The 27,548-nt window shown below is 48.6% G+C and overlaps 2 protein-coding genes across 3 annotated transcripts in view; one reads left to right on the top strand and one right to left on the bottom strand.

The window, feature by feature from the left end:
- The window catches only part of NRG4 (neuregulin 4), a 63,962-nt gene extending 53,429 nt beyond the window's left edge, over positions 1–10,533 (top strand). For both annotated transcript variants that reach the window (XM_048481927.1, XM_048481928.1), the window contains 4 exons: positions 4,563–4,712; positions 8,309–8,396; positions 9,665–9,756; positions 9,864–10,533. In XM_048481927.1, coding sequence (XP_048337884.1) covers positions 4,563–4,712; positions 8,309–8,396; positions 9,665–9,670 — 244 coding nt within the window. In that variant the 3' untranslated portion in view covers positions 9,671–9,756; positions 9,864–10,533. The remainder of the gene's footprint in view (positions 1–4,562; positions 4,713–8,308; positions 8,397–9,664; positions 9,757–9,863) is intronic.
- A 983-nt stretch (positions 10,534–11,516) lies between these two features.
- On the bottom strand, positions 11,517–27,392 carry FBXO22 (F-box protein 22). The gene is made up of 7 exons (XM_048482147.1): positions 27,195–27,392; positions 23,435–23,567; positions 20,861–20,945; positions 20,680–20,775; positions 18,229–18,393; positions 15,232–15,397; positions 11,517–13,198 (listed from the first exon to the last, which is right to left on the bottom strand). The coding sequence occupies exons 1-7, from the start codon at positions 27,296–27,298 to the stop codon at positions 12,793–12,795; spliced, it is 1,155 nt and encodes a 384-aa protein (XP_048338104.1). The 5' UTR covers positions 27,299–27,392; the 3' UTR covers positions 11,517–12,792.
- Positions 27,393–27,548: the final 156 nt, after the last annotated feature.

The raw sequence follows: 27,548 nt of genomic DNA on the forward strand, positions 1-27,548 counted from the left end.
CTCAACTGGGGAGAAAAATGGGAGATAAATAGATGCAAAATAAATGCGATGCAATAAATGCGTTGCTCCCCCCTTGCCCTCCCGAAGTTCCACACAACCACTCTCTCACACCACTGTGTGCCAGATTTAGCTTTTCTGCTGATGTGGCGTTGTGCTCCATTTTCATGGGGGGTGTGTGTGATTTAATAGCCATTCTGTCTCACCCTATGGAAATAACTCACAAATAAGGCCTGTCTCCATAGATTGGAATAGTTCGCTCTGCTCGTCAGCCAAGGAGGCTAATTATAAACGAGATCCGATCGGTTGTGTTTACGCTCGACTACTATCCCGGTAATCAGCGGCGGGGGGAAATAATAAGAGAAAGTGAACCGCGGCTGCAGAGAATGACATAAGGGCTGAATTATCTCATGCCTGCTTTAGGCTGATGTCAGCACGGGAAGGATCCGACTCACAGGGTGTTTGGCGTGGGGAGTGGGAGGGAAAAAAGATTGTAAGCCCCTTTGAGTGTCCTTGCAGGAGAGAAAGGGGGGATATAAATCCAAACTCTTCTCCTGGGTGTCTATCTCCCCCCCCACTTCCTGCACCAGGTGGGCAGGTACTAAGAAGAAGAAGAAGAAGAAGAAGAAGAAGAAGAAGAAGAAGAAGAGGAGGAGGAGGAGGAGGAGGAGGAGTTTGGATTTATATCCCCCCTTTCTCTCCTGCAGGAGACTCAAAGGGGCTGACAATCTCCTTGCCCTTCCCCCCTCACAACAAACACCCTGTGAGGTAGGTGGGGCTGAGAGAGCTCCGAGAAGCTGTGACTAGCCCAAGGTCACCCAGCTGGATTGTGTGGGAGTGCACAGGCTAATCTGAATTCCCCAGAGAAGCCTCCACAGCTCAGGCGGCAGAGCTGGGAATCAAACCCGGTTCCTCCAGATTAGATACATGAGCTCTTAACCTCCTACGCCACTGCTGCTAAGTTGATGGCCACATACAGCCCCCTCTCAAACAACTTATGAAAGGGTGACCAAAGTGGTAAAAGGTCTGGAATCCATGCTCTAGTCCACAGGTGTCAAACTCGCGGCCCTCCAGATGTTATGGACTACAGTTCCCATGATGCTGGCAGGGGATGATGGGAACTGTAGTCCATAACATCTGGAGGGCTGCGAGTTTGACACCTATGCACGACTAGTCCCAGAAAAAGCTGGGTATGCTTAGTCTGGTGAAGAGAAGGAGAACCCAGGAAAAAGTCCCAGAAAAGTCTGAATGGGAGACGAACAGGCGAAACCCGGTCAGTGCTAGACTGATGGCGGTTGAAGGGAAAACCTGGATGAAAAAGATGTCACGGCGAGATAAGCAAAATGCTAAATCGGGTCATTTCCAGAGACGCATGATGCAACCGGACCTCCCGTCACTCTCTGAACTGTGGATTTGTGTGCACAGCAGAACTACCCCAGCGCTCTGAATAAACAAACGTGCCCTTTCATAAAAGCACAGGAAGGAAACGATAATTCGTGTTTGCTTTTGGCTGTTCCATAGAGGCTGCTGCTCAGCCGGGGAGGAGGGACCAAGCAAACGGTGATAGGATAGTCCCCCTTCCTCTGCATAGCAGCAGCATTTAAAAACCCATTGGGGCTACCACCCATTGGAGCCACGAACACCCTACAAATGGTAACACCCCACATCTTGGCTCACCAAGCCTCTTGGAATTTAACAGAAGTTGCGTTGGCTACATGGTCCAGCCCCCCCTAAGTCTAGCCAAAACCCATGCGCAAAATCGGTTGTTACCAACTTAATTCCCACCGATGTCAAGAGTCTACCTGCGGCACACCTTTTCACAACCAGTTCCCGTCTCTTGTTCTTTATGCACCTGCAGAGGATTTGGCCCCTGTCTGCACGTGCAGAATAATGCACTTTCAATCCACTTTCACAATTGCTTGCAAGTGGATTCTGCTATTCCGCATAGCTCTGACGTCAGAGGTGGGATCCAGCAGGTTCTCACCACTTCCCGAGAGTGGGTTACTAATTATTTGTGTGTGCCGAGAGGGGGTTACTAATTGGGCCTGCTTTTCCATTAGAAATTCCACTAGGTCCAAAAATCATCAAGTCCCGTTGTTTCCTATGTGGCTGGTTAGCGAAGGTAGAAAACGGGATAATTCTCCCTGTTGGGCTGTTTTAAAAACATGTTTTAGAAATATGGTAAAGTTCCTTGTTTAAGGAAAGTATCCTTCTTTTGATTTCTAGAAACAAAATTAAGTATTTGAAAGTATTAAGTATTTGACAGGCAGTCCATTAGAGGAGAAGTAGTTGTTTCTGTTGGCAGTAGACTAAAGGACTTGCTATAATGAGTTTAAATTATGGACAGAAAGACACCAGCTGGAAACTAGGAACTTTTTTTTTACAGTAAGAGTTTTTTTACAGTAACAGAGAAATTATGAATGCCCCGCCCCCGGAATGCCCGGCCACGCCCCCGTCGTGCCCCGCCCAGCCCCATTGGTGCTACGCCACTATTTGAATCCCACCACCATGGGAACCTGTTACTAAAATTTTTGGATCCCACCACTGTCCAAAGGGCATTGAAAGTGGATTGAAAGTGCATTATTCTGCAGGTGCGGAAGGGGGCAAATATTGCCTTTGGGAGATAGCAAAGCCTAAACAGGCTTATCATCTTTTGCCACTAAAAAGTCTGCAGCCCGCTTCGCTTTTGATGGCTCAGACCGGAGTTGGCATCGGGTCTGATTACCCCATTAAGCGCCGCCCCCCCCCCCATTAAGAAACATTGGCCTTATTTCCTTCACAGCTTGCAGAAGACAGCTTTCAAAATCTATACAAACACCCTAGATCAGCTATTTGGCCTGCGCAGAGGTTACAAGAAAGCTGATATTTTTGCCCGCTAAGGACTCGGTATTAACACACAAGTCACGTTAACCGAGAAAAACCCCTGATTTCTCTGATTAGAACAGAGGTCTAAAAATAATACGATATATTCTGATTAACACTGCTAATCAGAAAGCAAGCCGTGGGGGGGGGGGGGGGAGCAAACACGTGCGGAGCTTATTAAAAAGGGGACCGGCTTGCAGAACCCGCTACGCAACTGGAAACAAGGAAAGGAAAGTTATCTCCTGCTGCAGACAGATAGATTTCTCACACGGCACTTAAAGCAATGCACATATACGGGGTTTTTTAAGTTGTGGCCAATGTGCCTGCATTTAGGGGTCTGGATCCATAGGCAATTTGACTACAAAACAGGGGTTTCCCCCCCCTGTTCCCGTTGAACCACAAACTGCCCCCCAAAAGTCTGGTTTTGGGGGATAAAGGACTCCCAGCACCCCCCCTCCCCTTGGATTTGCATACAGGAGGAAACAGAAGTGATAAGTATGGGAGAAAAACCTGCAAAAACAATCTTTCTGGGTGCTGTGTGGTTTCCGGGCTGTATGGCCGTGTTCTAGCAGCATTCTCTCCTGACGTTTCGCCTGCATCTGTGGCTGGCATCTTCAGAGATCCTCTGAAGATCCTCTGAAGATCCTCAGAAGATGCCAGCCACAGATGCAGGAGAAACGTCAGGAGAGAATGCTGCTAGAACCCGGTCACACAGCCCGGAAACCACACAGCACCCCAGTGATTCCGGCCGTGAAAGCCTTCGACAATACAATCCTCTTTCTATTCTCAGAAATCGTCCCTTGGACCCAAGTCTTTAAACAGGACAACTTAAATCTTCCAAGCCCCCTTTTCCTTCATGGAGCAACAATCATTTTTTTATGTCTTTATTCCCATTTTAACCCCATCTTTCTTAGCGGCGTTAGTTTAATTCCTACTTAGTGGAGACCGAAGCAGGATTCCCCACCCCGCACCCAACACCATCTGTTGCTCGTTGACCTTTGTTCACTTGAAGGAGAACACGCCATCTTAAATGTGTGTGGTCTTTCTTCTCACGCCAGAGCCAGCGTGGTGCGGTGGTTAAGAGCAGGTGGATTCCAATCTGGAGAACCGGGTTCGATTCCCCACTCCTCCACCTGAGAGGCGGAGCCTTATCTGGTGGACCAGATGTGTTTCCCTCACTCCTACATTCCTGCTGGGTGACCTTGGGCTAGTCCAGGGGTCTGCAACCTGCGGCTCTCCAGCTGTTCATGGACTACAATTCCCATCAGCCCCTACCAGCATGGCGAGGGGTGATGGGATTTGTAGTCCATGAACATCTGGAGAACCGCAGGTTGCTGACCCCTGGGCTAGTCCCAGTTCTCTCTAAACTCTCTCAGCCCCACCTGCCCCACAAGGTGTCTGTTGTGGGGAGAGGAAGGGAAAAGAACTTGTAGGCCGCCGTGACTGTCAAAGGAGAGAAAGGTGGGATATGAATCCAAAATCATCATCATCATCAAAATCATCATCTTCTACTTCTTCACATGTATGCAAGATAAGGAAAATAAAATCAGAAATGGAACGCCGTCTGCATCGGCCCGACCCTTCCATACTGTCAACCTCTTGGGGCCAGCTATGCTGTTGTGTGTTCGATACAACGCCGCTTTAACAAATGCAACTAGCAACACAAAACACCCACGTCATATGAACCTTTTCCCCCGCTACAGGTGCATTGAGAATTATACAGGTGCTCGCTGCGAAGAAATTCTGCTCCCCAGCATCAAGAGCCATACGAGAGGCGAAGCGTTTGTCGCTTTCTTGGCGTCGGTGGTGGTTCTGAGTGTCTTGGTAGCTGCGGCCATCTTTCTTCTGTGCAGGTAAGTTTTACTGTAAAACAGCTAACCAGTAAGCATCTTGTTGGTGTCTTTAACTGTTCTGCCGTGGAAGGTCTAAACCAGGGATCCCCACCCTTTTTAAGCCTTTGAAACTGTGGCCAAAATGGCCGCCTCAGCAGGCGGAGCCAGCACAAAATGGCTGCCACTGGTTATTTTTAGTCACACCGCAACTGGTTGGCAGCTGCTATCAAAGCATTAATTTAAAAATCTGCACTGCCAATCAAATCTCCAGTGGCCAATCACAAGCTTTGCTGGGCAAAGACCTTACCTGGCCCTGCCCAATTCCTAAAAACTCTTGTCAGGAAAGGTGTCAACGGGCGCCATATTGGAGAGCCATGTGGAACTTGGGCAAGCGTATGGCACTGAAGCAAAGTGTCATCTTTGTGCAATATTCTTTCCTAGGTCGATACTCTTTAACAAGCTTTTCTACACTTCTTCTTAGTAAAGCAAGCCTTTATTGGCCTAAAGAGCAATAACATAAATACAGCAATAGTAAAAACTGATTAAAAAAAATAGATACACAAAACAGGATATAAAATGTTGAGTAAAAGGAAATCTACTGCCATTTAAATGCCAGTAGATTTCCTTTTACTCAACATTTTATTTCCTGCTTTGTGTATCGACGTTTTAAACCAGTTTTTACTATTGCTGTATTACACTACTTATTAGCAGTAGCAGTAGCGTGTCTTAGGTGGGAACATAGCTGCTTCCAGTTCATGGTGAACCTATGAATTAAGGTCCTCCAAAACATCCTATTGTTAAAAGCCTTGCTTGGGTCTTGCCAACCAAGGGCTGTAGATATGCAGAAGCACTTTGCGTTATGCATTACCTGACGTTGGGAAGAAAGTCATGGGAATCCTAGGTCATTGGTGACAAACCTATGGCACAGGTGCCAGAGATGGCACTCAGAGCCTTCTCTGTGGGCACACGCAGAGTCGCCCCCCCCCCCCATCTAGGCTGGCCTGGGCCGCTGGGCTCGATTATTAGCATTACACCTACGACCTAGTTTTGGGGAAGCAGTGTAGGTAACCCTGTTAAGTGGTGTTAAACCCCACTGATTTTCATGCAAAGAACTAAAGCGCGATCCTTTACCTGGAAGTAAGCTTGGTTGCTGGCAATGGGGCTTGCTTCTGAGTAAACCCTCCTAGAGTCGTGATTCACCCGTTGGAAGAGTTGCGCGGTTGCTTCAAAGTAAAGCTACCGACTACCACCAAGCTTACTCCCGAGTAATGTGCGCCTCAGCCAACCGTTTTTTCTAAACTAAAACCTCAGTATTCAGGTTAAATTGCCGTGTTGGCACTTTGCGATAAATAAGTGGGTTTTGGGTTGTAATTTGGGCACTCGGTCTCGAAAAGGTTCGCCATCACTGTCCTAGGTCCTCGCCCTCCGTGGACTTAAGGATATAACTCTATTTTGGATCGCACTGTTAGTTAAGGCAGCAAAGTCCTAACAGTATTAAAGAACGAAGACACTGCTGCCTTTTTGAACATGCTAAAATATAACTGCGACGTAATGGTTCAAGTGGAATAAAACAGCTCTATGGAGTATAGATTTAATGTGATTTCTGAACCGTCCCCTCCTTGAGGTCACAGCGTAAACAAATATAAAAGCAGGGTTTTTTTTTAACAAACTATTGCAGCCATAAAAACACTGTTGTAAAGCCAAGCCATCCTTACCTTGAGACGGATTTTTCTGAAATGCTTCCCATTTCCAATCCTTGTTGCTTAGAGAGCTACTGCGTAAAAACGATAACAGCTAAGAAGGGCTCTTTGGAGGGGGGGGGGATTGATTGATTTATTCCTTTGTATTGTCCAGAAGTCACAAACACACACAAACAAAGCTGGTCTGGCGTGTGATAAGGCAGCAGGGCTTGCTATACCAACAAGTTACTCTATCATTTCAATTCCCCCGCTGGTAAACACACAGTTTACGGAGTTTATGGAGGCATTGTAAATTGTGGGACCGCTCTGCAAGGCTGTACTTTTTTTAAAAAAACTAAACCCGGGTTGCACTGTTGACTTGGAGATGCAAACTTAAATCGTATTTTCGATGCTTTGGCTCAGCACATACGTGGCATTTCCCAGCAGCACACGAGCCTGCTTCGTGACAGGGGAGTAAACAATGACTGCATGTGTAGCGCCAGGCCGTGCTGAACGGCCTTGCTGGCGCGTGATATTTCAGCAGACTGTTCTATGTCCATTTCAGTCTCTTGTAGTTCAGGGCCCCACTCCGCGCACATTTCGGAGAAGTGTCTTTGATTCAACCTAAGAGCACTTCCGCACGTGCAGAACGATGCGCCCCCAATCCACTTTCACAATGATTTATTTATTTATTATATTGTAGTTATTTATTATATTTATTATATTCATTTATTATTTATTTATTTATTAATTTTATTAAACTTATAGGCCGCCTATCCCCAGAAGGCTCATTATATTGGATTTCGTAGACCTCCTCATCCCCCAAGGGCTCTAGGCCAGTGGTGGCGAACCTTTGGCACTCCAGATGTTATGGACTACAATTCCCATCAGCCCCTGCCAGCATGGGCTGATGGAATTGTAGTCCATAACATCTGGCAGTGCTGATCTTCGCAGAACCACGGCTCTCAGGCTTGGTCTAAGCTACAGTAAGGACCAATAAATTACTTTTTTAAACATCTAAAAACACTTAACACTCAATATGCAGCAATAACAACAAACTAAACCCGAGTGGGTTTTGCTTTTCATTGTGTAAAATCCAGCTGCAGGGGTGCATTGAGAAGTAGGAGGAAATGCATTATTCGCGACGCGCGGAGAGTGTCCCTAAGAATACGAAAAGTAACCAAGGAACCTTGAAAACCAAGACAAGAGGCTATGTGGGGTAACAGGAGTTTCCAATTGGGGTGTAACGGTGCAAGCATCGGGTCCTTCCTGACCCATGGGGTGAAGTCGCATCACAACGTTTATTAGGAGGACTATGTTTATGGGGTGGTTTGCCACTGTCTTCCCCAGTGGTTTACCCCCAGCAAGTAGTTACCTGAAACCGACTTCTGCTGGGATCGAACTCCGGTCGTGAGCAGAACTTGCAGGACCTAATGGGCAACGGTAGCTTCCCCCCTCATGCGCCCGCAGGGTGATCTGGGATTTCCAGTCCTCATGCATCGGAAGATCGGACTGGGGGCTCACCCCTCCTACCTCAGAAGGTTGTTGTGACAATAAAATGAGGAGAGCCTAGCATGTTGCCTTGAGGTCTTTTGGAAAAAAAGGAGGATGGAAAAAAAACTATGGCTCATTCCGCACATGCAGAATAATGCCCTTTCAAACTGCTTTCAGTGCTCTTTGAAGCTGTGCGGAATAGCAAAATCCACTTGCAAACTGTTGTGAAAATGGTTTGAAAACGCATTCTTTTGCATGTGCGGAAGGGGCCTATGAGAACGCTCGCGGCCCTCCAGATGTTATGGACTACATCATGCTGGCAGGGGATGATGGGATCTGTAGTCCATAACATCTGGAGGGCCACAAGTTTGACACCTGTGGTTTACATGGTAGCAGCAAACTTACACATTCTCCTTTTGTTTCTTGTTGTCGTCTTCTTGCTAGGAAGGGCCTACATTCTCGGACCCAATCTCCACTAGCGGCCAGCGGCGTGAACCTGATTGGAAACAAAATGACAGCAGCTGCTGTAACAGTAGAAGTATGATGGCTAAGAGGGCTGGGAGGTTGGCGTGATACCGGCAGCCAAAAGAAAGCACGTACAATTTTGGGATGCATCAATGGAAGAGCCGTGAAGCGCCTACAACGTAGGGGAAGTAATTGTTCAATTCCACTCTGCATTGGTCAGACCTCAGCTAGGAATACTGTGTTTCAGTTCTTGGCAACCGCAATTTAAGGAGGGATATTGACAAAGCTGGAACAGGTCCAGAGGAGGGCTACCCAAAATGGTAGAAAGGTCTATAATCCATGCCCCAATGTAAGAGAGACTTAGGAGAGCTGAGGGATGCTTTAATCTGGAGGAAAGCCGAAGGCTGTGTGGGGGACATGATAGCTGTGTTTAAATATTTGAAGGGATGCCATGTCGACGAGGGAGCAAGCTTGTTTTCTGCTGCCTCAGAGACTAGGACCAGGAGTCATGGATTCAAGGTGCAGGAAAAGAGATTCCATCTAAACATTAGGAAGTAATTGCTTTGACTGGTAGGGTGTTCGACTACAGGATTCACCGCCTCGAGAGTGGTGGAGTCTCCTCTTTGGAGGGTTTTAAATAGAGGCTGGATGAACATATGTCGGGAGTGCTTTGATTGTGTGCTCCTGCATGGTAGAGGGTCGGACTGGATGGCCCTGGTGGTCTCTTCCAATTCTATGGGCGATTCCACACATGAGTAAAATAGGTTCGACCCAGTTCCCTGAGAAGGGTACTAACCTAGGTCGAAACCATTGTTGTTCCCCACTGCAACCAGTTTGATCCCAGCTTTCGGAGGGCGGAATTATCCCTGTGCCTCTTCGGGCCACCTCGCTCCGGGATTGGTTAATGTCTTCACGCCATGTTCGGCCCATCCTCATTAATCGCTATAAAAAAAACTGCTACAGGAAATGGAGGGACGGCGGTGTGGCGCTTTTTTGATTGGCTAGCTGTACCGCGATGCCCCAAACACTCAGCTGCGATTGGCTGAATGGGGACTCCCTGGCACCAGAGATTCCGCGACTTTTACTGGAGATCGAGCTGAGTTCGAAGCGTATTCCTAGAAAAGTGAGTCGCTCCTAACTGGAGTCGAAATTTGATTCGCCACACGGGGTGAAGCTGGTACAAAATCACGCCGATCCCAGTGGTTGTCGCTGGAGCGCTTTAGGTCAACACAGCAGCTTCTAACTTAGGTCAATAACCCAAGTGCGGAATCGACCTATGATTCCATTGGGGAGTTTCTGACTGAAAAGGATAGCATCTTGCCCACTTATTTTCAGAGATAACCGAATAAAGGAATCAAAGCGGGAAACGATGGAAATGCAGCAACCGACAAGAGGCTAGAAAAGCTAAAACCACATCAGAGAATATGGTAAGAAGACTGAACGCAGAAAACGTTTTAAGGCGAGGAAGGGACAGCTCCGGACCTGCCCTGGGCTGCTTCTTATGTTACTGTTTTCCTTTTATATAATTTTGCAGGAAACCGTCCCCCTGTTCCTTGAGTCTGCAAAAGAAGACGGCGTCGCTCATTTCTCCCAGGACCAAGCCCACAAACATCAATGTACATGGGTTATGTTCTCACAGCTGCCCTATCTAGAATGCCAGAGGTACATGAAGAGGCTTAGACAGCGGTCACAAACAATTCCGGCCGTTAGAATAAGCGAAACGCTGTTCAGTCATGCAGAGAAGCTGTCCAATAATATGGAAACGTCACTGTGTTTTACCTGCTTGTTTTTGACCGGGGCCAAGTTGAGCGTGTCGTTTTTCCCAGACAGGGGCATTAAAGAGAAGCTTTGACTGTGTTGAAAGGAACGTTATGTGGGGGGCAGGCTCACGAAACAAATTAAAATGGATCTTACGTGAGTTTCCACAAGCTAGACGCGGTCAAAGACTCTCAGAGTCAACCATAGGTGTGGGCGAAATGTCAGGAGCAGAAACAGCCAGACCCCAGCCACGTACCCCAGAAAAGCCACAACGCTCGTTCTCAGAGCCTCCGTAACGCACACAGACTTGACTATTTGCCCTCATTTGTTTGAACTAATCAGAGACCTGTCACGATCTGAGAACTTCCAAGAAATTCAGCGGTCAAACCAACAGCAATCCAGAAAGCTCTTCCATTTTGTGAATAAAGTTTTTCCCTTCCCCTCTTCGAAGACTTTTCCAGTCTCTCTCAAAAAGGTTAAAAACATGGGTTTCCACGCTAAGCGCCAGTTGTAAGGTTATTCGGACTAGGTGCATCGAATAATTAAAATCACACACCGCTTTGTGATTTTAAAACAAAAATTGGGCTTTAGAAGTTCTGGTTTTCTTGCTACCATGCAGGTGTAGTGGTTATGAGAGACAGTGGACTCCTAATTCTGGGAGAACCAGGTTTGATTCCTCGCTTTCCCTCCACCTGAGCGGTGTGCTCTTATCTGCTGAGTGAACTGATTGGTTCTCCCGGCTCCTAGAGCGTGATAAAGTTCGCTGGGTGACTTTGGCCCAGTCATTGCTCTCTCTCAGAACTCCTCTACGGTCTCCACCCACCCTGGCACAAGGAGAGGGAAGGGAAAGGAGAGGAAGGGGAAGTGCTGTTTGAAAGCTGCCTTGAGTCTCCTTATAGAGTAAGGTGGGGTATAAATCCAAGTTCCTCTTCTTCTCTGCCATTGGGGCCCAAAGAAAACTTACCTAGCTACTCAAACAAGGGGCAAACTCTAGCAATACTGCACTCTCCATCTTCAGCAATGTCCCCAACACACACACGCACACCCAACATACACTATTTCTTTCATTTAAAGGGTGTGCACACTTCCACAAAAGTACTTCACTCAAGCTGATGTGGCAATACAAGAGAAAAGGAACTAGCAAACAAAATTCTAAACCCAGAAGCGTCTAGAAGTCTACCCCCCGGGCACGGTAGCCACCGAAGCTCAGGTTTCCCTTAATGCACTCAAAAGGCATGTCGCAGTGTGTTATCAGACTCCTTGGAATACTCGTTTAGCTTTGTCCCGCACCGTTCGGGTCAGATTTCCCCCTACACGGTGCACGCTGGGAATCTCCCCTCTGCAATGACGCCAGAACACAAACACACGACCCCAGGGCGGCACACACCGCCAAACGTCACGTGGCAAGGAGAGACAGAAAAGCACGGCCTTCTTGATACGGCAGTTTCGCAATTTTTACTGAGGAGAAAAACTGTGTTTTGGTCATACAGAGATACAGTGTTAACAAGGCTGAGAATCTCTTGTGCGGAGGTTTTTATCAGTCGGTTCCATTCTTCTTCCTGCAGACACAAATGGTTCTGGGTTTTTTGCTGATGTTTGTCCCAGTGAATACACCCTCGCTGTTGCTGGCACTAGATAGGACCATCGTGGTGAACCTATGGCGCTCCAGATGTTCATGCACTACAATTCCCATCAGCCCCTGCCAGCATGGCCAATTGACCATGCTGCCAGGGGCTGATGGGAATTGTAGTCCATGAACAACTGGAGTGCTATAGGTTCGCCACCATTGAGATAGGATGAAGCCTGCTTCCAAGTAAGGGCGCTTTGGACTACAAGATTCAGAACAGAACCCTAAAGCAGTGGTGGCGAACCTTTGGCACTCCAGATGTTATGGACTACACTTCCCATCAGCCCCTGCCAGCATGGCCAATTGGCCATGCTGGCAGGGGCTGATGAGAAGTGTAGTCCATAACATTTGGAATGCCAAAGGTTCGCCACCATGGCCCTAAAGCATTCTAATCATTATAGCAGAGAAGGAGGGTCAGCTGCTGTGATTTATAATAAAGTACAATTTAGCCAAGGGATTTTCAAAATGTTTTCCCAACATTCCGCTCGGTTGCCTTTATTCTTTCCTAAGTACAGTGTAAAATCCTAGAACACAAAAGCCTACTGCGTTTCAATTTGGCCACCCTGGGGATTGAGCCACTTGACCCCCAAACGAGTGATTTCATAGGAGGGTCTGTTTCAGACATGGAGAGCCACATCACGAAAGAAGAGACGCCCGGCGGTTAAAAAGACGCTGCAACACCTAACTGGATCGGCGAGGGGAAGCCATTCCACAGCTCGCGCGCGGGAATGTCGATATTTCAGTCCCACGCGCACACAGATCCTGGCAATCCTGAACATAATACTGAGTGTCGTAAGGTCCGACCGCGGGGACGAAACCCAAATTTTAACTACAGAACGGAGAGTTGCAGTTTTAAAGCTGTACACGCGCCAAAAGAAAAGGTGCCCTTTCCCCTCTTCTCAGCTAATTTTTATGCCAGCTAAAAATCATAAAATCAATCGGACGATCATCACCTTTCATCGCAGGGAGGAAACTGGGTTTGCTAGCCCGGGGTTGGTTTGCTTTTTAAGCTCTTCTGGAAAGGGAAGCAGCCCCGGGCCTACTGACCACGAGTGGTTTCAGCCCAGTTTGCTTTGGCTCAACCCAGGTGGATCAGGGTCATCACGGTGGTGTAGCCGTGCAGCAAGTCGTCTTTGACGTTATTGCATTCCCGGAGGATGAAATTCCCGGTCACGATCCGGTCGCACCCGATCTCCCCGTGCCCGAAAAAGCCGAAGAGGGGGACGCGGGGGAAGAACTTCCGGAAAGCATCTGCCTCGAGGTTCTGCTTGGTCTTGTAATGCTGGTATCCCCGGCCGACGCAGGCGAACATGAAGCCGATGGTGTTGTGTTCGGGGATGCTCGCCGCCTTCAGGCGCTGCATGGCGGCTTCCGCCGTCCTCTCGTCCGCCACGTCTTGGTCCATCAGCACGGCGGCGCTCTGGATCTGGGGCCCGCTGAACGCCAAGCCGACGACGCCGCAGGATTCGGCAGCCTGGTTGTTACTGGGGGAAGAGAGGGGGGGAAGAGACGTCCCGTGTTGGAAAGGTTTTCCCCGCCCCCAGGATACAAGAGCATCATCAAAACTATGTACGTTTCAAGACAGGAAAAGGAATAACGATATCCATTACCCAAAGACATACCCTGTTTCCCTGGAAATAAGACCTATCCCAAAAATAAGCCCCAGCATATTTGGAGGATTTTTGGAGGAAGAAGAAGAAGAGTTTGGATTTATACCCCCCCCCCCTTTCTCTCCTGCAGGAGACTTACAATCTCCTTGCCCTTCCCCCCTCACAACAAACACCCTGTGAGGTGGGTGGGGCTGAGAGAGCTCTGAAAAGCTGTGACTAGCCCAAGGTCACCCAGCTGGCATGTGTGGGAGTGCACAGGCTAATCTGAATTCCCCAGAGAAGCCTCCACAGCTCAGGTGGCAGAGCGGGGAATCAAACCCGGTTCCTCCAGATCAGAATGCACCTGCCCTTAGCCACTGCTCTTAGCCACTACGCCACTGCTGCTCTAAGTCCTACTCCAAAAATAAGCCCTAGTTACAGATTCCCCTGCGCAGCTGATCTGGTCACGGAGGGGGGGGGGGGGCGCAAAATCATGGAAAAAAAATAAGACATCCCCTGAAAATAAGCCCTAATGCATCTTTTGGAGCAAAAATTAATATAAGTCCCTGTCTTATTTTCGGGAAAACACTACGCATGTGGGGCTTTTATTACAGAACCTTCACAGTTATTTATTCATTGATTTATTATGCCATGTGCCCAGAGGTGGGATCCAGCAGGTTCTCACAGGTTCCCGAGAGTAGGTTACTAATTATTTGTGGGTGCCGAGAGGGGGTTACTAATTGGTAATTTTGCCACGTGATTTTGCCTTAGTTACGCCCCTCCTCTCAGCAGTAGCGCAAAGGACCTGAAGCAGTCTAGCAGGAGGTGCACCGTCGTGCATGGCAGCCTGCGCCTGCGTGCATTTGTTTCCCGCCCAAGGACCGGCGCAGCTGCTGCGTCCTTGCCACAGCCCCGCCCAGGAATGCCCCACCCCCGGAATGCCCGCCCACACCCCCGTCGTGCCCCGCCCAGCCCCATTGGCGCTATGCCCCAGTTTGAATCCCACCACCATGGGAACCTGTTACTAAAATTTTTGAATCCCACCACTGCATGTGCCTAATAAAGGGCCAGAGAGCCAGCACAGGGCAGTGGTTAAGAGAGATGAACTCTAATCTGGAGAACCAGGCTTGACTGCCCTCTCCTCCACATGAAGCCTGCTGGGTGACCTTGGGCCAGTCACAGTTCTCTCAGAACTCTCTCAGTCCCACCTGCCTCACAAGGTGCTTGCTGTGGGGAGGGGAAGGTGGTTGCAAGCAGCTCTGAGACTCCGTAAAGGTTGAGAAAAGTGGGGTATCAATCCAAACTCTTCCTCCAACTTTTTCTTAGGTGAGGGTTGTTCACCTCCACATGGGACCAGTACATTCTGGAATTATAACTGATCTCCAGACAATAGGGCCGTGGTGGCGAACCTTTGGCACTCCAGATGTTATGGACTACAATTTCCATCAGCCCCTGCCAGCATGGCCAATTGGTCATGCTGGCAGGGGTTGATGGGAATTGTAGTCTATAACATCTGGAGTGCCAAAGGTTCGCCACCACTGCAATAGGGATTAATCCCCCTAGAAATAACAGAAGCTTCAGAAGAGGGATTGTGGGGAATCATATCCCTGCTAAACTTCCTTTCCTCCTCAAATTCTCTCCCCCACCCCCCAAATCTCCAACCTCCCCCCCCCCCACAATTCTCTTATGTACGATAAGCGGCTTTAGTTCCCGCTAAGTCTCAAGACACCGGGAGAGATCACAAAAGCCAGGAACTTGGAAGATTTTCAAAACTAAACGCCAGGGATTTTCAGAAACAGAGGCAAGCCAAGCGGTGCCGCACGACACAGCCAACTCTTTGCCCTTGGGCCTGCGCAACGAAAAGGTTCTCGGTGAATTTCCAGGCCCGAGGGCAAGGAGGTCGCACGCCCCTTTCGAAAGACACCCACCTCTCAGAAGTCAGGGACGTGAAGCTGTCCACGTGCCCCCCGGCCAGGATGATGCTTTTCTCGTTCAAGCGGTTGACTATCTGGTGCAGGAACCGGGTGGATCCCGACTTCCAGGTGTTGTATCCGAACAGAAGAACCACTCTGAGATCGGGGTTATTCTTCAGGCCTGATTACAAAAGGGAGGGAGGGGGGGAAAGAGTTAACTTGAGTAATGTTGCTTTTTAGCAGAAATAAGAACAGTGTGAGAGAAATGCCAGATTGGGGCTGGATGGACCATATCAGCCTGTATTTTCCAGGTATGGGTCAATCTTGATCCTCCTTGATCTGAGATTGCAAATGCAAATGGGAGCAGCAGTGGCGTAGGAGGTTAAGAGCTCGTGTATCTAATCTGGAGGAACCGGGTTTGATTCCCAGCTCTGCCACCTGTGCTGTGGAGGCTTATCTGGGGAATTCAGATTAGCCTGTGCACTCCCACACACGCCAGCTGGGTGACCTTGGGCTAGTCACAGCTTTTCGGAGCTCTCTCAGCCCCACCTACCTCACAGGGTGTTTGTTGTGAGGGGGGAAGGGCAAGGAGATTGTCAGCCCCTTTGAGTCTCCTGCAGGAGAGAAAGGGGGGATATAAATCCAAACTCTTCTTCTTCTTCTTAGCAGACCAGGTGCTCGGGAGCAGCAGCAGCAGCAGCAGGCCATTGCTTTCACCTCCTGCCTGTGAGCTCCCAAAGGCACCTGGTGGGCCACTGCGAGTAGCAGAGTGCTGGACTGGATGGACTCTGGTCTGATCCAGCAGGCTCTTTCTTACGTTCTTATCCTCTCCTCAACCCCCAGGCATAAAAGAATACACACACGAAGGCAAACAGACTCTTTAAAGACTTGACTCTGTTACGGTGACTCTCGATAGCTGTCTGACCACCTTGGGAGCCCAGAGTAGAGTAGCAATCAAGAGCATGTCCACTCTAATCTGGAGAATCAGGTTTGATTCCCCACTTCTCCGCATGAGCGGCGGGCTCCTATCTGGTGAACTGGATTTGTTTCCCGGCTCCTGCACATGAAGCCTGCTGGGCGACCTTGGGCTAGTGACAGTTCTTCGGAGCTCTCTCAGTCCCACCTGCCCCGCAAGGTGTCTGTTGTGGGGAGAGGACAGGACTTTGTAAGCGGCCTTGAGTCTCCTTACATTTCAGAAACCTTTGTGAGATGAATGGGGAGGGGGGGGGGAGGAAGGAAGCCTGACAAGAAACTGCAGAGATTGGAGATTGGTTACAAAACATTTCTCCGGGAGTAATCAGACTCCTGTGCAGGATGCGGGGAAGGACACCCAAGCTGTGCAAAACAGCTCCGAAGGAGCTCCGAAGAGGCATTTCACCCGCCTTCCCCCCTGCTCAAGGTTGGACGCCTTGTATCCAAAGGACCTCTACCAAAGTCTTGGTGATCTCACTTGAGGAGGGTGGGAAATCAATGAAGGAGCCGGCAGCTGCTTCCGCTGTTGGGAACGGCTCTTTGGGAAAGGCCGTGACCTGAATTGACCTCTGGGGAAAAGGAGAGCCGCAGGCAAGGGAAAATACTTTTAGCGGCTTCTGGAATCTGTTGGCATCTGCGTCTTCTTCTTTCCCTTAAGGGAAAGGGGAAGCCAGGTCTTTTGGTCTTAGCTCTGAGCGCTCACTAAGCCAGTGGTGGGATCCAAAAATTTTAGTAACAGGTTCCCATGGTGGTGGGATTCAAACAGTGGCGTAGTGCCAATGGGGCTGGGCGTGGCATTCCAGAGGCGTGTACCAGCCTTTGAGGGCAATTTCGAGGGTGAGGGCGATTTCCGGGGAGGGGCTAACGTGGCAATTGGACAGTAGCCGCAGCGCATGGGAAGTCCTTAGGCGGAGAAACGAATGCAGATACTGCATGGCGCAGGCTACGCCACCTGCAATGATTACACCCTCCTGCTAGAACTGCTTCAAGTTCTGCTTGCGCTTCTGCTGAGAGGAAGGAGAAGTAACCAGGAGGCAAGAAATCCATTAGCAAAATCACTGAAATTGCGTAACCCCCTCACCAAAAGAGCACACCAAAAGAATAGAGGGTGGTAACCCTCACTCTCAGGAACTTGTGAGAACCTGCTGGATCCCACCTCTGCTTTAAGCAAAGAATAGTAGTAGTAGTAGTAGTAGTAGTAGTCTGGATTTATATCCCCCCTTTCTCTCATGTAAGGAGACTCAAGGTGGCTTACAAGCTCCTTTCCCTTCCTCTCCCCACAACAGGCACCTTCTGCTGGTGGGAGGCTGGAGGTAAAGACTGAGAGCGTTCTAACCAGAAAGGGGAACTGTGAGGCCCCTAGCCCCAGGAGTCACCCCAGCGAGGCATGTAGCGTGGCAGAGTCTGCTGGGAGAACCACGTCTGGTTCACTAGATAGAAGCCTCTCCTGCCACTCCAAGGTGCAAAGTGGGAATCCAACTTCGGTCCCTCCAGGAGTTAGAATCCACCTGCTCTTAACCACTAGACCACGCTGGCTTTGGATATCGTGGGGCAACACACAAACACACAAGGGTTTGATGCCATGCATCGGAGAGGCTGAGAGCGGCATATGCTTTTACACCTGCTGGGTAGAGGCATGCTTTTACACAGAAACAAAATCCTGTAGCCCACTATTGTCACGGCAGCCTCTGGCTTGCCACGTTTGTCCAGGCTCTGCAGACCCCCAGCCTAAGCCACAACAGGTGCCACAGCCATACACACAAGTGCTTAGAAGTAAATATTTTCCGTCTCTTGCCATACACACACACCCAAGGACAGAAAGATATGGCACGATAGGAGAAGCCTTCCACCAGATCACACCTCAGGGCCCTTTAGGGAATCAAAACCCATTATTGCAAAAAAGGTTCTAGACTCCACCAGAAGCCAAGGAAACAGCTGGATTCCCATACAGAACTTAAAACTTTTTGCAAAATTAGCAGAAGTTCAACAAACCACGCCAGCTATCAAACATTTACTCCCTGGCGTTTGAGCTTCACTTGCCTGCTTCAGCAAATTGGTTTTCATCAATGACCTTGGACTTTGCGTCTCTAAAAAAGTGGAAAGTCTGAATCTTCACCCCGTCGATCTTGGGGAACAGCAGCGCAAAGCCGGCTTCACCGTCTTCGATCTCCAAGGGGCGGCCGCTGCGAGATCCTGTCGGGTTGACTAAAAAATGAAAATGTAAAAACTGGTGAACTTAGCTCTGTTGTTTCTAGCACGTCCCTCCCCACGTTGATATGCAACGAAAAGTAGTGTCGTATGGTCCATAATTACTTCAAAACTAGCCTCTTCTGTAGTAAAGGAGCAGCAGTGGCGTAGGAGGTAAAGAGCTTGTGTATCTAATCTGGAGGAACCGGGTTTGATTCCCCGCTCTGCCGCCTGAGCTGTGGAGGCTTATCTGGGGAATTCAGATTAGCCTGTACACTCCCACACACGCCAGCTAGGTGACCTTGGGCTAGTCACAGCTTCTCGGAGCTCTCTCAGCCCCACCTACCTCACAGGGTGTTTGTTGTGAGGGGGGAAGGGCAAGGAGATTGTAAGCCCCTTTGAGTCTCCTACAGGGGAGAAAGGGGGGATATAAATCCAAACTCTTCTTCTTCTTCTTCTAAATGAAATCTATTTTTTAAAATCCCCATTTTAGCCGGCAGGATGTGACAAGCAGCAACCATGCTTCATGGCTGACCATTATTTTTTAGATGATTTTTTAAAATATATATATATTTAAAAATGTAAACCTTTATTTGAAGTTACACAACAGAACGAGAAATGAAGAAAAAGAGAAAGAAAACAAGAAAACAAATACAATAATATTAATACAACTGGGAAGAGATGTTCAGAAAAAATTAACAGATTTGTTCATCTGTAGCAAATGTTACATTTTACTCTTCCACCTTTCCCTATTATATTAATACACTTCCTCTTCAGTCATTAAACTTATACTAACATCTTAACCATCTACAAAAGATTACATTAACCTTTCATAACCTATTGCGAAGTAAATATCAGTCTATCAACTATCCCATTAAAGCCCTCAAATTTATCCATCTTAATGCCAACAAAATTCCATTTTAACAATCTATAAATCAAATACAAGACTAATACTTAATTAACTTAATTAATTTATGTATGCTTTATCAATATTCAACTGGTTCAATGTTTGTGTCACAATCCTTAGATATGCATTTAGGTCATAGCGGCCAGTTTTGATTATAAGTCTCTGCGGGTAAAGATTTGATTTGATGGGAGAGCCTATCTATGACTGTTGCCAGTTTTTTTCAGATGATTTTTATTTTACCAACAAAAAAATTGCAAACCGGAGGCTGCAATCATAATGGGAGTGGTCATAAGTCATTTTATTTACAGTCAGCGACCAGTAGTACAAGATCAGGGTACATCAGTTTCAAGGTACCGTTACCATAGTATATATATAGACAAAAGAGTACTAGAAGCACTATTCAAATGTTGCATAATCTATAATCTATAATAAGAGTACTAAAAGCACTATACGAAATATTACATAGTCTATGGCAGGGGTAGGGAACCTGCGGCTCTCCAGATGTTCAGGAACTACAATTCCCATCAGCCCCTACCAGCATGGCCAATTGGCCATGCTGACAGAGGCTGATGGGAATTGTAGTTCCTGAAGTCTATGGTATTTACAAAAAGGAATATTTGCGACACTATTATAATTATTATTGTACTTATACACAGTCGGTGACTGTTTACTAAAAGGTCAACTCGCGAAAAAGCAAGTAGTAGGTAAAATACATTTGATTATGACAAAAGATTAAAAAGTTAATATAACTACACTTGTAAAGTGCCTGTGCAGTCTTGCTAAAACCTATAGTGACATTACTAGAAAACTCCGGCCTCCGACCATATCTTCTAAGGATCACAATTTATTCAGTCTTTCCCTCCCTAAACTATTCAGCCGGCAGATGTCTCTTATTGTGTTTGCAGATTAAAGAACAAAAACGGGCCGTTGCCCGTGTAATTTTCCGGTCCCTACCTGACAATATGTAGGCCAGTACATCTTTGTAGTTTAGGCCTATTAGTCCTGTCATAGCTGGGCTGAGGATTTCCTTTTGGGGCTTTTCAAAAGTGGGACATTTAAATAACATGTGTTCTAATGTATCTATTTCGCCTAGAGGGCAGGGGCAGAGCCTCTTTTCATAAGGGAGTGTACCCCACGCTGCTGAGCTATAAGTGTGGTGGACAACTGGAGCGTGAATCACGGCGGACAAGCCCCCAGAGTAGAAGTGCTGGTTTATTATCGGCGTTCCAAAGCACAGAGGTTAGGTGGCCCTGCATGCTCGTATTGGAGTTCCACTTTAACGCGAACGGTCCTTTAACAAGCAAGAAATCCACACAGAAGTCACGTCCATTCTGTCTTTCTTTCCAAGAGGAGAAGGAACGCTCGAAAAGGCAGCGGGTATCAGGGCACTTTCTTACCTACAATCCCAGGCGTCACCAAACCAAGGACGTGGCACCGTTTCGGCAGCAACCGTTCCAAAGCGATGGCTGTTTCTTTGCTGTTCCTTCTTCTCGCTGCAAGTGAAAAGCAAGGTCATTTGTCCGTGCTTACGTGACGGGGGGGGGACTCGTGCGGCGGCGCAGGTGAAAAGGTGCTCACCTTTTTTCTGCCTGTGTTCTTCGTGGCCGCTGAAAGTCTCGGCGTCTGCTATGTAAAGCACCGTCTGGGGCAGCACTTGGACCTTCTGTAAAATTAAAAAGGACCATAAACCAAGGAGAGGGGATAAGCACATAGACATGGTGCGGTTCATTTTTTCAGGAAAAAAACACACACTGGATGCAAAAGGTACGTCATGTTTTCAATCCCCCAAGGATACGTTTTGGGACCAGTGCTCTTTAACCTATTCATAAATGACCTGGAAGTAGGGGTGGGTAGCGTGGTGGCCAAGTTTGCAGATGATACCAAATTATGTAGGGTGGTGAGAACCGCAAAGGATTGCGAAGAGCTCCAAGCGGACCTTGATAAATTAGGTGAGTGGGCTAAGAAATGGCAAATGCAGTTCAGTGTAGCTAAATGCAAAGTGATGCACATAGGGGCAAAAAATACAAACTTCACATACACGCTACAGGGGTCAGTGCTATCAGTTACAGACCAGGAAAGGGATTTGGGCGTCTTAGTTGATAGTTCCATGGGAATGTCAACTCAACGCATGGCAGCTGTGAAAAAGGCAAACTTTATGCTGGGGATGATTAGGAAAGGAATTGATAATAAAACTGCAAAGATTGTCATGCCATTATATATAGCCGTGGTGCGACCGCACTTGGAGTACTGTGTTCAGTTCTGGTCGCCACATCTCAAAAAGGATATCGAAGAGATAGAAAAAGTGCAGAGAAGGGCAACGAGGATGATTGAGGGACTGGAGCACCTTCCCTATGAGGAGAGGCTGCAGCGTTTGGGACTCTTTAGTTTGGAGAGGAGACGTCTGAGGGGGGATATGATTGAAGTCTATAAAATTATGCATGGGGTAGAAAATGTTGACAGAGAGAAATGTTTCTCTCTTTCTCACAATGCTAGAACCAGGGGGCATCCATTGAAAATGCTGGGGGGAAGAATAAGGCTAATAAAAGGAAACACTTCTTCACGCAACGTGTGATTGGTGTTTGGAATATGCTGCCACAGGAGGTGGGGATGGCCACTAACCTGGATAGCTTTAAAAGGGGCTTGGACAGATTTATGGAGGAGAAGTCGATCTGTGGCTACCAATCTTGATCCTCTTTGATCTGAGGTTGCAAATGCCTTAGCAGACCAGGTGATCAGGAGCAACAACCGCAGAAGGCCATTGCTTTCACATCCTGCATGTGAGCTCCCAAAGGCACCTGGTGGGCCACTGCGAGTAGCAGAGAGCTGGACTAGATGGACTCTGGTCTGATCCAGCTGGCTTGTTCTTATGTTCTTAATCCTGCTCAGGGGTACTTACACAACCACTGATGCAGAAGATACTTGGTCTAGCCCACAAGGGGTCAGTCTCACCCTCCAGGAAAACCCCCGCATGGGGGAGGAAGATAGGTAAGTCTGTTATTAAATTTCGACACCTCCCTCTTTTCTGAGGCAACGTCCTAAGGTTCAAGACCTCTCTGCTAAATGGTCTATCGCTGTGCATAGTTATCTAAAGAGGAGGGTCGCTCTTTTCCTATTATACCCTGCATTCGTCGGAACAGCAGTGGGTTAGCTTCTGCGGTGCTCAGAGAAAGGTCTTTTCCAATTGCCCTGCTGGGTTCACGCAAGCCCCTTTTCAAAGCCTTTCTGAACTCGGGATCACAGTCCAAGCAATTCCCTTATCAAGCGGACGCCAGTCTCCCGTTTCAATGGAAAAATACAATCGATATCAATTTCTCTTGGGCAAAATGAGCGTTCGCAGTCTGTGGAGTCGCACTGTTGAGTCATCAAAGCTCAATAAAGAATAAGAATAAGAAGAGGAGTTTGGATTTATATCCCCCCTTTTTCTCCTGCAGGAGACTCAAAGGGGCTTACAATCTCCTTGCCCTTCCCCCCTCACAACAAACACCCTGTGAGCTAGGTGGGGCTGAGAGAGCTCCGAGAAGCTGTGACTAGCCCAAGGTCACCCAGCTGGCCTGTGTGGGAGTGTACAAGCTAATCTGAATTCTCCAGATAAGCCTCCACAACTCAAGCGGCAGAGCTGGGAATCAAACTCGGTTCCTCCAGATTAGATACACGAGCTCTTAACCTCCTACGCCACAGCTGCTCCTGGAGCCAGCCCTGTGCTTGCATTTCGCATCCCTTGAAAGAGAAAGGCTGAAGTCCAGCATCAACAATATGCCATGTGACCGTGCCTAGACAAGGCTGCCAGGTTAGACGGACAGATCGAAACCCCGAAGAAACACCGCCGATTAACTGGGCAGTGCATTTCAATGTCAATCTTCACTTTCAACTATAAACATTCATCAGAAATTTGGAGATTTCAGAAGAGGCATTCCCCCTCTTCTCTAACACCGGAGGGAATGCCTCTTCTACACACACAAAACCTGGCCTTCTAGAATCGGAAGAGCCCTTTTCATGAAAATAATGGATTTGCGGGGAAATTTATGCAGCTGACAAAAGAAGGCGTGTGAAACAATTGCAAGTGAGTCACCTATTTAAAAAACAGAACAAAAATCTGGGCCACTACCAAGGCTATCGAAAGCAAGCATGCTCCAATGCTACCCATTCACTTACTTCAAGCTCCTCTTCTAACACCTGGACTAGAGCGTGGTTATTGGACGACCCCGACTCAACAGCAGAGACCCAGGTAAAGTTCTGCTGAGTCCTCAGCAATCGACGGGAACATTCTCTCCACAACCGGCACACGCTGAAACACAAAGGACGTAGTATTCTGTGAACGGGGTCTGCCCAGAAATAGCAACGGTTAGAGTTCACGCAGCCCTTGGGTGCTCAAAGCACACCACATATGTATTGTCGAAGGCTTTCACGGCCGGATTCAACTGGTTCTGGTGGGTTTTCCGGGCCGTGTGACCATGGTCTGGTGGATCTTGTTCCTAACATTTCACCTGCATCTGTGGCTGGCATTTTCAGAGGTGCATCACAGAGGGAAGTCTGTTACACACTGTGTCACCTCTGTGATACACCTCTGAAGATGCCAGCCACAGATGCAGGTGAAACGCTAGGAACAAGATCCACCAGACCACAGCCACACAGCCCAGAAAACCCACCAGAACACATCACATATGTTATCTTGCGTTCCCGGCAATAATCCTGTAGGTCTGATTATTTATGCTTAGAAACAGAAGTTACCTAATGCCCTTCACTATGAAAGCATCAAGTGGAGATTGAAACTGACAATTTCCATCACTGGGGTGTTGTGTGGTTTCCGGGCTGTATGGCCATGTTCTAGCGCCATTCTCTCCTGCTGTTTCGCCTGCATCTGTGGCTGGCATCTTCAGAGGGTCTGATAGTAAGAAAGCAAGTGGAGTATATGTACCTGTTGGAGTGTCCAGGGTGGGGGAAAGAACCATTGTCTGTTAACAAGTAAAGGGTGCAATTAGCAAGCTAGATTTACATGTGTTGAGTGGGATCCACCCATTAGATTGTGAGTAACAATGGAGATAGCAAGGTCAATTGCACCCTTTACTTGTTAACAGACAATGGCATAGGAGGTTAAGAGCTCATGTATCTAATCTGGAGGAACCGGGTTTGATTCCCCGCTCTGCCGCCTGAGCTGTGGAGGCTTATCTGGGGAATTCAGATTAGCCTGTGCACTCCCACACACACCAGCTGGGTGACCTTGGGCGTTCAGCAGAGGCCAATTTGCTGGTAGTCCCTGGCCCCTCAATGATGCGGCTGGCCTCCACGCGGGCCAGAGCCTTTACAGCCCTGGCCCCTGCCTGGCGGAACACTCTTCCTCCAGCTGTCCGGGCCCTGCGGGATCTTGGTGAGTTCCACAGGGCCTGTAAGACGGAGCTGTTCCGCCGTGCTTTTGGAGTGTCCAGTTGCCGACAGGTGCCCCCTGCTTCCTTCTCCTTCTCTTCTTCTTTATTTTTTGGGTCTCCTACCATCTATGGGACCCGTTTTCTTCCCCCCTTTTGGGAGGTTTTTAATGAGGGTTATTGCGGACATTGTTTTATTGATCGCTGCGTTTTAAACTTTTTAATGTATTTAAGGGTTACTGTACATACGATTTATGTTGTTCACCGCCCAGAGCCCTTCGGGGGTAGGGCGGTATAAAAAAACCAATAATAAATAATAAATAAATAAATAGTCACAGCTTCTCGGAGCTCTCTCAGCCCCACCTACCTCACAGGGTGTTTGTTGTGAGGGGTGAAGGGCAAGGAGATTGTAAGCCCCTTTGAGTCTCCTACAGGAGAGAAAGGGGGGATATAAATCCAAACTCCTCCTCCTCCTCCTCCTCCTCCTCTTCTTCTTCTTCCCCCGCCCTGGATACTCCAACAGGTATATATACTCCACTTGCTTTCCTACCGTCAGATCCTCTGAAGATGCCAGCCACAGATGCAGGCAAAACGTCAGGAGAGAATGCTGCTAGAACACGGCCATACAGCCCGGAAACCACACAACACCCCTGTGATTCCAGCCGTGAAAGCCTTCAACAATACACATTTTCATCACTGCTTGTCCTTTTCACCACCAGATGTCACCAGCCACTGGCCTTCCCTGTTTCTCTTCCTTATTTCAAACCACCCCAGTCACATGCCTTACAGTAGACATGGACAGTGGTGTGTTTGTTTTTTTGCTCTAAAATGAGCTTCCCGGTTCCCAGCGCCAGAGTCTCCTCTGCGCAGGAGGATAACGAACTTCATTTCCCGCCACACCTAATCATTTACTTATTTCTAGACAACTGTTACTGGGCTACTTTTCCTCAGCTCTTCTGATCAGAAATGGCACCTCTTTGTTGCTTTCAGCTTGGCAGGGGTTAACTCAGTGATATCTATTATTCCAGCCTGCCTTGGTCACCAGCCACAGAATACACCCAACCAGATTTGAGGGCCACACCGTAGGGACAGACTAACACACACCGTACAGAAGACAGAGCGTACATCTCCAGACAAAGGCCTGTAAGTACTGGGAAAGACCTTTTTTTTTGGCCCAAGATACCAGATTGCTACTGGCCTACCTCACTGAGTTGTTTTGAAGGTACAATGAAGGAGAGAACTGGCTGACCTGAGGCCAATCACGCTCCATTAACCCGGTCTACCTTGCAGGGGCTGTGGCAAGCATGAAATGCCAAGACTCTATGACACCAGGTTCAAACCGCTTTTCACTCCAGGTGATTGCAAGCCTGATGCTTACCTAGCCTACCTGCGAGCAGCGAAAGGAGACACCATACCAGGATGAGAGATATTAGGAGGCATTCACACATGCAGAATAATACACTTTCAATGCACTTTGGCTGTCTGGGTTTTCCAGGCTGGGTGGCCCTGGTCTGGTAGTATTTGCTCCTAACCTTTTGCCCATGTCTATGGCTGGAACCTTCAGGAGTCGATCACAGCATGATGTTTCTCTCTGTGGCACTCTCCAAAACATGCTCTGAAGATGCCTGCCATAGATATCAGGAGAAAATGACCAGACCACAGCCATGCAGCCCGAAAAACCTGCAACAGCCAGTTCATCCGTAGTCTCCTACAATACACTACGATGAGGGTTTCCGAGTGGATTGTGTCCCTTCCGCACTTGCACAATAATGCACTTTCAATCCACTTTCACGACTGTTTGCAAGTGGGTTTTGCTATTCCACACAGTGAAATCCAGATGCGAAGTGCATTGAGAACGCATTATTCTGCACGTGCGGAAGGGGCCGTAGTCAAATCCAGCTGCAGCGTGCATTGAGAGCGCATTATTCTGCACGTGCGGAAGGGGCCGTAGGAAAATCCAGCTGCAGCGTGCATTGAGAGCGCATTATTCTGCACGTGCGGAAGGGGCCGTAGGAAAATCCAGCTGCAGCGTGCATTGAGAGCATATTATTCTGCAATGTGCAGAAGGGGCCGTAGGAAAATCCAGCTGCAACGTGCATTGAGAGCGCATTATTCTGCACGTGCGGAAGGGGCCGTAGGAAAATCCAGCTGCAGCGTGCATTGAGAGCATATTATTCTGCAATGTGCAGAAGGGGCCGTAGGAAAATCCAGCTGCAACGTGCATTGAGAGCGCATTATTCTGCACGTGCGGAAGGGGCCGTAGGAAAATCCAGCTGCAGCGTGCATTGAGAGCGCATTATCCTGCAATGTGCAGAAGGGGCCGTAGGAAAATCCAGCTGCAACGCGCATTGAATGCGCATCATTCAGCACGTGTGAAAGCACCCGTGGTCCGCGTCCAGGGGAACTGCTCTTTCCTCCCTGTCGCCTGGAGATGAGCCGTCGTTTTGGGCGAGCTCCCGCCCCCGCCTGGAGGCTGGCACCCCCACCCTCCTGGCCGCCCAGCCCTTCCAGCGCAAACCCCGGTCCTCCCCGTCGGCGCCCCCGGCCCTCACCAGGCCGCCCGCAGGAGCGCCTTGGTGGGCAGGAAGGCCAGGACGCGCTCCACCACCTCGGCCAGGTTGCTCAGCACGGAGCAGGGCTGCGGGTCGGGCTCCATCGCCGCCGCGGGTCCGTCCAGGCCTCCCCCGTCGCCCGGCAACCGGCCCAGGCCCGAAGTCGGCGGCGCGCCCCGAGCGCGTCATCAACGGCGCGCCACGGAGCGCGGCTCACGGCCTAGAGCGGGAGGCGGGACTTCCGGGGTCTCTGGGCTGATTTAAAAGCAGAGTGATAATAAAAATAATCAAAGGTGTTAAAAAGCAGAATGATTAATTATAGCAATAATCAAGTGGATTTCAAAGCATGATGAG

The sequence above is a fragment of the Sphaerodactylus townsendi genome, linkage group LG17 (assembly GCF_021028975.2).
Source record: "Sphaerodactylus townsendi isolate TG3544 linkage group LG17, MPM_Stown_v2.3, whole genome shotgun sequence".
NCBI classification, from domain to species: domain Eukaryota; kingdom Metazoa; phylum Chordata; class Lepidosauria; order Squamata; family Sphaerodactylidae; genus Sphaerodactylus; species Sphaerodactylus townsendi.

Bases quoted from the DNA above. Each gene is read 5' to 3' on its own strand.
- FBXO22 (XM_048482147.1), bottom strand. From the start codon at position 27,298: ATGGAGCCCGACCCGCAGCCCTGCTCCGTGCTGAGCAACCTGGCCGAG. The intron at 18,394-20,679 runs GTAAGAAAGTGC...TTCATTTTTTAG, and splicing joins GGTGACGCCTGGGATTGTAG to TCAACCCGACAGGATCTCGC. The intron at 15,398-18,228 runs GCAAGTGAAGCT...TTTTGTAATCAG, and splicing joins AAACCAATTTGCTGAAGCAG to GCCTGAAGAATAACCCCGAT.